Consider the following 10,993-nt stretch of genomic DNA (forward strand, 5'->3'; position numbering starts at 1 on the left):
AGACCTACAGGGGTTTTAAAGTATTTGATTGAAATCTCTATAGCCTACTGTTTAACATCCAACTGCCCCAAAGCCTTTGATTTTGGATGAGTCCCAAATGGCAGTGTGTGTGTGTGAGAGACATTGTAAGCTAGCCTAATTCATGAACTGTGTACCCTCCAATATGTACCCTTCATTTTTCACTTAGTTTGCGACCAGAATAATACGGCATAAAAATATATCGTATTGATGTCTTTTCAACCAGGTTTTGCACACTGAGACTGGTTCTTTGGCCGTCCCAAAGAACCAACCCTCTGTGGAAAGGGTTCTACATGGAACCAAACAGGGTTCTACATGGAACCAAAAAGGGTTCTACTTGGAACAAAAAGGGTTCTACTTGGAACCAAAAAGGGTTCTACATGGAACCAAAGTGGATTCTTCAAAGGGTTCTCCTATTTGGACAGCCAATGAACCTTTTTAGGTTCTAGATACTGTAGCACCTTTTTTTCTGAGAGTGTAAGATTAAGCAGTCATGGGAGGTTGAATAGCATATCTCCAGGGGAATCCAGTCTCAGTGAGACCAGATGCAGAGAAAAAACATTAATGATCATCAGCATGGCTAGTACAAACCTAGCTCTTACAAAGCTGGCTATTAGGAATCAATACACATTGAAGATAAGAGTATCGAACAGAACACAAAAACAAACATTCAAGGATCCCTGATGAATCAAACATTTCACATCCATATTGGGGGGGTACACGTTTCAAGAATTAGGCTTGCTTACAATGTCACACACACACTCTCTCTCTCTCATACACACATTTACTGTCATTCACTAAACAGATATCAAAATGTCACAACGTTAGCTGGCTAGCTACAACCAATGGCTACAACAGGTCAAAATTAAAACTTACCATGTCCATGGAGGATTAGCCAGAGCGATAATGTTAGCGAGCTAAAATTAGTCCGTTAGCTAACGTTAGCTAGCTAGCTAGCAAATCTTTTCTTGATGTTCTTCTCCCCAACAAACCACCAGACTACTTATAGAAAACAAGAATGCAGGAAAACAGGGGCTACCACTTAGCAGTCAAATCTTTTAGAAGTTTTCTGTTAACACGTCCTTTTAAGGGGTCCTTATTACAGTGTAATTATGTAATTACACTGTAATAAGGACCCCTTAAAAGGACGTGTATTATAGTTACAATATGTAACTGGTAGTAATTGTGGTCTGTAATTACAGAAGTCTAACAATGAATGCTTGTTACCATGCTTGTTACAAAGGGGCAGATTTCCACTAAATTCACCAACTTATTTGTTTTCGCTTCTTCTCAACTGCATTCAATGGATTTAGAACTGTGAAAAAGGTTTGGATCCCTTGTGGGTGCGCGGGTTGTTCTGTAGTTTTGGGCTGTAAACTCTTCCTAAGGCACACAGACATTCCAGTCTCTCACGTTAGAGAACAGAAGGGAGTTGGGCTGTAAACTCTTCCTAAGGCACACAGACATTCCGGTCTCTCACGTTAGAGAACAGAAAGGAGTTGGGCTGTAAACTCTTCCTAAGGCACACAGACATTCCGGTCTCTCACGTTAGAGAACAGAAGGGAGTTGGGCTGTAAACTCTTCCTAAGGCACACAGACATTCCGGTCTCTCACGTTAGAGAACAGAAGGGAGTTGGGCTGTAAACTCTTCCTAAGGCACACAGACATTCCGGTCTCTCACGTCAGAGAACAGAAGGGAGTTGGGCTGTAAACTCTTCCTAAGGCACACAGACATTCCAGTCTCTCACGTTAGAGAACAGAAGGGAGTTGGGCTGTAAACTCTTCCTAAGGCACACAGACATTCCGGTCTCTCACGTTAGAGAACAGAAAGGAGTTGGGCTGCTGCTTTGTAATTTACGATGGGCGTGAGGTCAGAACCCCCCCCCCCCCCCATCAATCCCTCTATACCTCTCCCCCTCTCTGTAGAACTGTGATCCACTATAACCTGTCATGACAAGGAATAAAACGCTATTTCAAAGCATGTAATGTTTGCCTAAGTACATCCAAGTGGGGACAATAAACACACTAGTACTCAATAGAGTACATGTAATATTTGCACGAGTACAATGAAATTACTAGTTGTTACACAGGATGTATCTAGTTCAAATGAAGTGTGTCTTGAGGGGTGAAGTTACTTTGTAATTATAGTGTACCTACAAAGTACTTTACAGATCCTGACAGTATAATCGTCAGCTTCTGAAAATGCCATCGACATCATTTTTCAGAGTAGTTGAAAACCGTGGACATAGCAACCCTGCTTGCCCTCCTAAACATTGCTTCTTTTTTTTATATATATATTTTTAAACTTTGGCAAAGGGAGTCCACTCTAAATATTTTAGTTTTGAGAAAAGAAAAGTGTATTGAGTGGTCAAATGGTTCATGAGAACTTCTTCAGAATGTTCCATCTCGCTCCAAACTCTCCCCCTGCCAGCCACTGAGCTTCCTGTCCCCACCATATTTGGCGGGGACAGGAAACTCCAACCAGATGCTTGACATTTATACTTCCGGTGAAACATCTGGGTCATTTGTTCTACAGTGCATTCGGAAAGTAATTCAAACCCCTTTCACTTTTTTACATTACAGACTTATTCTGAAATGGATTAAATGTTGTAATTTTCCTCATCAGTCTACACACAATACAAAATAATGACAAAGCGAAAAACAGTTATTTAGACATTTTTTTTTTGTTGCAAATGCCTTCAAAATTAAACTCCCTCTGATGGGAAAATGTGCATACAGTGAGGGAAAAAAGTATTTGATCCCCTGCTGATTTTGTACGTTTGCCCACTGACAAAGAAATTATCAGTCTATAATTTTAATGGTAGGTTTATTTGAACAGTGAGAGACAGAATAACAACAAAAATATCCAGAAAAATGCATGTCAAAAATGTTATAAATTGATTTGCATTTTAATGAGGGAAATAAGTATTTGACCCCTTCTCAATCAAAAAGATTTCTGGCTCCCAGGTGTCTTTCATACAGGTAACGAACGGAGATTAGGAGCACACTCTTAAAAGGAGTGCTCCTAATCTCAGTTTCTTACCTGTATAAAAGATACCTGTCCACAGAAGCAATCAATCAATCAGATTCCAAACTCTCCACCATGGCCAAGACCAAAGAGCTCTCCAAGGATGTCAGGGACAAGATTGTAGACCTACACAAGGCTGGAATGGGCTACAAGACCATCGCCAAGCAGCTTGGTGAGAAGGTGACAACAGTTTCTGTGATTATTCGCAAATGGAAGAAACACAAAAGAACTGTCAATCTCCCTCAGCCTGGGGCTCCATGCAAGATCTCACCTCGTGGAGTTGCAATGATCATGAGAACGGTGAGGAATCAGCCCAGAACTACACAGGAGGATCTTGTCAATGATCTCAAGGCAGCTGGGACCATAGTCATCAAGAAAACAATTGGTAACACACTATGCCGTGAAGGACTGAAATCCTGCAGCGCCCGCAAGGTCCCCCTGCTCAAGAAAGCACATATACATGCCCGTCTGAAGTTTGCCAATGAACATCTGAATGATTCAGAGGACAACTGGGTGAACGTGTTGTGGTCAGATGAGACCAACATGGAGTTCTTTGGCATCAACCCAACTTGCCGTGTTTGGAGGAGGAGGAATGCTGCCTATGACCCCAAGAAACCATCCCCACCGTCAAACATGGAGGTGGAAACATTATGCTTTGGGGGTGTTTTTCTGCTAAAGGGACAGGACAACTTCACCGCATCAAAGGGACGATGGACGGGGCCATGTACCGTCAAATGTACCGTCAAACCCTCAGCCAGGGTATTGAAAATGGGTCGTGGATGGGTATTCCAGCATGACAATGACCCAAAACACACGGCCAAGGCAACAAAGGAGTGGCTCAAGAAGAAGCACATTAAGGTCCTGGAGTGGCCTAGCCAGTCTCCAGACCTTAATCCCATAGAAAATCTGTGGAGGGAGCTGAAGGTTCGAGTTGCCAAACGTCAGCCTCGAAACCTTAATGACTTGAAGAAGATCTGCAAAGAGGAGTGGGACAAAATCCCTCCTGAGATGTGTGCAAACCTGGTGGCCAACTACAAGAAACGTCTGACCTCTGTGATTGCCAACAAGGGTTTTGCCACCAAGTACTAAGTCATGTTTTGCAGAGGGGTCAAATACTTATTTCCCTCATTAAAATGCAAATCAATTCATAACATTTTTGACATGCGTTTTTCTGGATTTTTTTGTTGATATTCTGTCTCTCACTGTTCAAATAAACCTACCATTAAAATTATAGACTGATCATTTCTTTGTCAGTGGGCAAACGTACAAAATCAGCAGGGGATCAAATACTTTTTTCCCTCACTGTATGTGCAGATTTTAGAATATTTGCATGAAAATATGTTGCCACGTGTATGGAAACTTAGCTACAGCCACCCTAAAGACTCTGGCAAGTGTGCTAGTCCAGTGTCACTTTGATTATACCTGCACATCATGATTCACCAGCAGTCCCAAACATCTAAAGAATAAGCTACCAGCCAAAACAAGCTGGTAAGAATTGTACTTAAACTCCCCCCCCTCACACCCATCTGGAGGTCGAGCATTTTAAGCAGCTAGGCTGGCTATCTGTGGGAAAAAAAATGCATCTTGGTCTGGTCCACAGAACTAGCATGGACTCAGCCCCCAGATACCTATCCAACTTTTTTAAACATTTCTTACCAGAGCCAGAGACTCTAATATTCACCGTTTTTTTTTAAATATGAGTCTTACTGGTAAGAACAGATGTGTATATACTGGATACCGGCGCTGTTGAGTGGAACAAACTACCACAGAAACTCCAAGCCATACCAACCATAACCACTTTTAAAAAGAATGTAAAAAGCTGGCTAATGTGTGAACAGTAGAAATGTATTTTGTGCATCTCTGTAATGTGTCCATCTCTGTAATGTGTCCATCTCTGTAATGTGTCTGTCTCTGTAATGTGTCTGTCTCTGTAATGTGTCTCTGTCTCTGTAATGTGTCTGTCTCTGTAATGTGTCTCTGTCTCTGTAATGTGTCTCTGTCTCTGTAATGTGTCTCTGTATCTGTAACGTGTCTCTGTCTCTGTAATGTGTCTCTGTCTCTGTAATGTGTCTCTGTCTCTGTAATGTGTCTCTGTCTCTGTAATGTCTCTGTCTCTGTAATGTCTCTGTCTCTGTAATGTGTCTGTATCTCTGTAATGTGTCTCTGTCTCTGTAATGTGTCTCTGTCTCTGTAATGTGTCTCTGTCTCTGTAATGTGTCTCTGTCTCTGTAATGTGTCTCTGTCTCTGTAATGTGTCTCTGTCTCTGTAATGTGTCTCTGTCTCTGTAATGTGTCTCTGTCTCTGTAATGTGTCTCTGTCTCTGTAATGTGTCTCTGTCTCTGTAATGTGTCTCTGTCTCTGTAATGTCTCTGTCTCTGTAATGTGTCTCTGTCTCTGTAATGTGTCTCTGTCTCTGTAACGTGTCTCTGTCTCTGTAATGTGTCTCTGTCTCTGTAATGTGTCTCTGTCTCTGTAATGTGTCTCTGTCTCTGTAATGTGTCTCTGTCTCTGTAATGTGTCTCTGTCTCTGTAACGTGTCTGTCTCTGTAATGTGTCTCTGTCTCTGTAATGTGTCTGTCTCTGTAATGTGTCTCTGTCTCTGTAATGTGTCTCTGTCTCTGTAATGTGTCTCTGTCTCTGTAACGTGTCTCTGTCTCTGTAATGTCTCTGTCTCTGTAATGTGTCTCTGTCTCTGTAATGTCTCTGTCTCTGTAATGTGTCTCTGTCTCTGTAATGTGTCTCTGTCTCTGTCTCTGTAATCTGTCTCTGTCTCTGTAATGTGTCTCTGTCTCTGTAATGTGTCTCTGTCTCTGTAATGTGTCTCTGTATCTGTAATGTGTCTCTGTCTCTGTAATGTGTCTCTGTCTCTGTAATGTGTCTCTGTCTCTGTAACGTGTCTCTGTCTCTGTAATGTGTCTCTGTCTCTGTAATGTGTCTCTGTCTCTGTAATGTGTCTCTGTCTCTGTAATGTCTCTGTCTCTGTAATGTGTCTCTGTCTCTGTAATGTGTCTCTGTCTCTGTAACGTGTCTCTGTCTCTGTCTCTGTAATCTGTCTCTGTCTCTGTAATGTGTCTCTGTCTCTGTAATGTGTCTCTGTCTCTGTCTCTGTAATCTGTCTCTGTAATGTGTCTCTGTCTCTGTAATGTGTCTCTGTCTCTGTAATGTGTCTCTGTATCTGTAATGTGTCTCTGTCTCTGTAATGTGTCTCTGTCTCTGTAATGTGTCTCTGTCTCTGTAACGTGTCTCTGTCTCTGTAATGTGTCTCTGTCTCTGTAATGTGTCTCTGTCTCTGTAATGTGTCTCTGTCTCTGTAATGTCTCTGTCTCTGTAATGTGTCTCTGTCTCTGTAATGTGTCTCTGTCTCTGTAACGTGTCTCTGTCTCTGTAATGTGTCTGTATGTCATTGTATATGTATTTATGTCAACAATGGAAATATGTCCACAACTTTATCATGCGATCCCAGTCACTTGAAAAAAGTATTTGTTGTGTGTGTGTGCATTTTTTTTTTTTACTGACAAATACAATTAATCAGTCAATCCAAACTGTACAGTAGCCATTTTATTTGATTTTATTAGGATCTCTTTTAGTCCCCATTTGGACTAATCTTCCAAGAGTCCTTAAACATTCAAATACAATTTATAATACGAACACATTTTCACATATAACACACTATTACAAACATTCATAATATACTAACATAATGACCCAATAAATACTCAATCTAAAAAATATTGATTCTTCATCTACTATAGTCCCACAACATTTCTATGTATTATATTTAAATCGTTTTAAAATAATGTTTAAATGTATATATTGAAAGGTTTCTGGTTTGCTCAGTTAATTTATTCCATTTCTTTATTGCTCTAAATCGAAATGTTATATTGCCTATTTCTCTTTTCTGTCTGGATAACACATAGATGGTGGACAATCTATTCCTAGTATTTACTGAATGTCTGTCTCTTACCAACTGAATACCGTTGTGAATAGAACTTGGCCGTTTTAAATGATGTATATTATGAAATAAAATAAGCATGTTTTTTTTTCTCCAATTATCTTATCGATTGATGACCAACTAAGAACACTGCGCATGACTACAACAGAAGAACCAGATCTCCACCCTAAAACAACCCTTGCTGCTTTGTTCTGTGCATTCTGCCATTTGATGAATGGAAAGAGACACCTGTTACAAAAACACCAACAACTTGAATGACATTCTGAGATTGCCAAGCCTTTGATCCTGTGTAAGCCTACAAGGTAGGGAGGGATGTATTTTCTGTTTGTCAAGATTTACATCGTTTTCAATACCACCATAGACTTGGGTACTGAAGCGCACAAAGCCGGCAGGCTTTCTTTATTGGTTGTTGCATATATTTTATAATCTAAATATGGCATCAGAATGTTGAAAATCAGATTTCCCCCTTAGTTGCTCGTTGTGACGTAGGCCTACCGAAACAGGCAGGGAGAGCGAGCTCGTCGGTGGTGTGTCGGGAAAACCCCCAACCTTCTGGCTCATAGCCCTGCGTTGCAACGACTGTACCACAAATGCATGTTTAAGTGGCAACGTCGTGTTTATAAACGTCAACCCCGTTTATAAACAGAGGGCCGTTATTGTTATTTGTCGTCGTAAATTCTATGAGGTGGGCGGAGCACATATTTTTGCGGGACAAGGGGAGGGTCATGTGAAAAAAATTAATCATGTTGCATTTTTTTGAGGGCCAACAGGCGCATGTTAGCACCAGGTGTAAACGGGGCTGTAGAGTTCTTTTATAGGGAATATGATGCCATTTTGTACCAACCTTTCATCCTGACCTGACTGACTGATATTGTCCCTGCTGTTTTAGGAATCTTTTCAATCGGTTGTAATTCTGATACCTGGTGGTTAAATGAGGTAACATGTAGACCTGCCCATGTAATGGTGATGTTGACTTCTTTATGAAAATCACTATCTTCAGACAACAGTGGTCGGATTTGAAAGACATTTCTTACCAAAAAAACACATTAAATACAGGTACACATAAAAACAAAATTATAACTTATTTGAGATATTTCAATAAATAGCCTCAATTTGATATGGGAAGACATTGTGGTCAATATACGGTTATGGAATTGTTGGGACAGCAAAACAAGACGAGGTTGGTGGTGATGATGATGGTAATTATGATGCTGATGAAGATGATGATGGTGGGGATGACGAAGACGGGGCTCAAACTGAGTTCTCCGAGCCACCGTAGGTCTTGTAGAGAAGGGGCTGTTTTTTACACCTAGAATGAGAGAGAGAAAAGGAGGTCGAGACAGAAAATTTAAATTGAGATAAACGATAGAAATCCCAATATAACATCTTACACATATTTTAATGTTAGAGACTGTGTGAGGTTTGTTTCTGCATTTTCCAAAAGACAGTTCTGTCTCAACTTGCTCTGCTTCTATGTCCTCATATTGTCTAGAAGAGACATACCTCTCTGATTTAAAGGAAGGAATTATGTCAGCTCTGTTCATGATATTTCTATGTTCTGTATGTCAGGGGTGTCATGCATATTATTATTATTATGAGGTGAGAGAAGTGCATGAGGATGGATGGGAGGTGGTCCATAGGGGGTTGACGTGATGTACAGAGTCATATCGACCGTAGGGGGTTGACGTGATGTACAGAGTCACATCGACCGTAGGGGGTTGAAGTGATGTACAGAGTCATATCGACCGTAGGGGGTTGAAGTGATGTACAGAGTCATAACGACCGTAGGGGGTTGAAGTGATGTACAGAGTCATATCGACCGTAGGTGGATGAAGTGATGTACAGAGTCATATAGACCGTAGGGGGTTGACGTGAAGTACAGAGTCACATCGACCGTAGGGGGTGGACGTGATGTACAGAGTCACATCGACCGTAGGGGGTTTACGTGAAGTACAGAGTCATATCGACCGTAGGGGGTGGACGTGATGTACAGAGTCATATCGACCGTAGGGGGTTGAAGTGATGTACAGAGTCACATCGACCGTAGGGGGTGGACGTGATGTACAGAGTCACATCGACCGTAGGGGGTTTACGTGAAGTACAGAGTCATATCGACCGTAGGGGGTGGACGTGATGTACAGAGTCATATCGACCGTAGGGGGTTGAAGTGATGTACAGAGTCATATCGACCGTAGGGGGTGGACGTGATGTACAGAGTCATATCGACCGTAGGGGGTTGAAGTGATGTACAGAGTCATATCGACCGTAGGGGGTTGAAGTGATGTACAGAGTCACATCGACCGTAGGGGGTTGGCGTGATGTACAGAGTCACATCGACCGTAGGGGGTGGACGTGATGTACAGAGTCACATCGACCGTAGGGGGTTTACGTGAAGTACAGAGTCATATCGACCGTAGGGGGTGGACGTGATGTACAGAGTCATATCGACCGTAGGGGGTTGAAGTGATGTACAGAGTCACATCGACCGTAGGGGGTGGACGTGATGTACAGAGTCACATCGACCGTAGGGGGTTTACGTGAAGTACAGAGTCATATCGACCGTAGGGGGTGGACGTGATGTACAGAGTCATATCGACCGTAGGGGGTTGAAGTGATGTACAGAGTCACATCGACCGTAGGGGGTGGACGTGATGTACAGAGTCATATCGACCGTAGGGGGTTGAAGTGATGTACAGAGTCATATCGACCGTAGGGGGTTGAAGTGATGTACAGAGTCACATCGACCGTAGGGGGTTGGCGTGATGTACAGAGTCACATCGACCGTAGGGGGTTGAAGTGATGTACAGAGTCACATCGACCGTAGGGGGTTGAAGTGATGTACAGAGTCATATCGACCGTAGGGGGTTGAAGTGATGTACAGAGTCACATCGACCGTAGGGGGTGGACGTGATGTACAGAGTCACATCGACCGTAGGGGGTTTACGTGAAGTACAGAGTCATATCGACCGTAGGGGGTGGACGTGATGTACAGAGTCATATCGACCGTAGGGGGTTGAAGTGATGTACAGAGTCACATCGACCGTAGGGGGTTGAAGTGATGTACAGAGTCACATCGACCGTAGGGGGTAACAACCGTAGGTGGTTGTTACGAGGTAATTGAGGTAGATATGTAGATATAGGTAGGGCTAAAGTGACTAGGCAACAGAATAGATAAACAGTAGCAGCAGCGTATGTGACGAGTCAAAAGAGTGAGTGGCAAAAGAGTCAGACAGATCAACAGACATGATGCCTAATTCTATGTCAACAGGTGATCCATGCATACCTATTTACCCGTTCAATTGGCATTTTAATTAATGATGCACATTGATTTATTCATAACTTTTATGCCTTCGGAGTTTAGTACAATTGTTACACTGCTATATGGTCATATGTCATATAAGTCTAGAAGTCTAGATATAGAAGTATAGAAGTCTAGAAGTCTAGATATAGAAGTCTAGAAGTCTAGATATAGAAGTCTAGAAGTCTAGATAAAGAAGTCTAGAAGTCTAGATATAGAAGTATAGAAGTCTAGAAGTCTAGATATAGAAGTCTAGAAGTCTAGATAAAGAAGTCTAGAAGTCTAGATATAGAAGTCTAGAAGTCTAGATATAGAAGTATAGAAGTCTAGATATAGAAGTCTAGAAGTCTAGATATAGAAGTCTAGAAGTCTAGATATATATCATATAAGTCTAGAAACCTTGCCAGCAGGCATGCCAGGTAAGATAGTTAGATAAGATACTCTAAATTGATTGATAGCCTGAAATGGCTTGGTATCTAGTTATGAGGTTGTTAGATTGGGAACCTGTCTGGCCAGCTAAACCCAATTTCATGAAATGAATAAGGGGCTAGTATTACAGACGAATACCGAAAACAACATATTCATCAAGAAGGAATCTATAGGATTCATAGAGTAGCTTTGATCAAATTAAATTTACAAACATACCTCCTGCGAGTCCGTACGTGCATTTGTGCCCCCTACGGGCATGACGCGTCT

General features: G+C 41.8%; 1 protein-coding gene across 2 annotated transcripts in view; it reads right to left on the bottom strand.

The window, feature by feature from the left end:
* Positions 1 to 6,585: 6,585 nt before the first annotated feature.
* The window catches only part of LOC139577329 (epigen-like), a 56,368-nt gene continuing 51,960 nt past the window's right edge, over positions 6,586 to 10,993 (bottom strand). For both annotated transcript variants that reach the window (XM_071404359.1, XM_071404360.1), the window contains exon 5: positions 6,586 to 8,308. In XM_071404359.1, the coding sequence (XP_071260460.1) occupies positions 8,251 to 8,308 (58 nt within the window). In that variant the 3' untranslated portion in view covers positions 6,586 to 8,250. The remainder of the gene's footprint in view (positions 8,309 to 10,993) is intronic.

The sequence above is a fragment of the Salvelinus alpinus genome, chromosome 5 (assembly GCF_045679555.1).
Source record: "Salvelinus alpinus chromosome 5, SLU_Salpinus.1, whole genome shotgun sequence".
NCBI classification, from domain to species: Eukaryota; Metazoa; Chordata; class Actinopteri; order Salmoniformes; family Salmonidae; genus Salvelinus; species Salvelinus alpinus.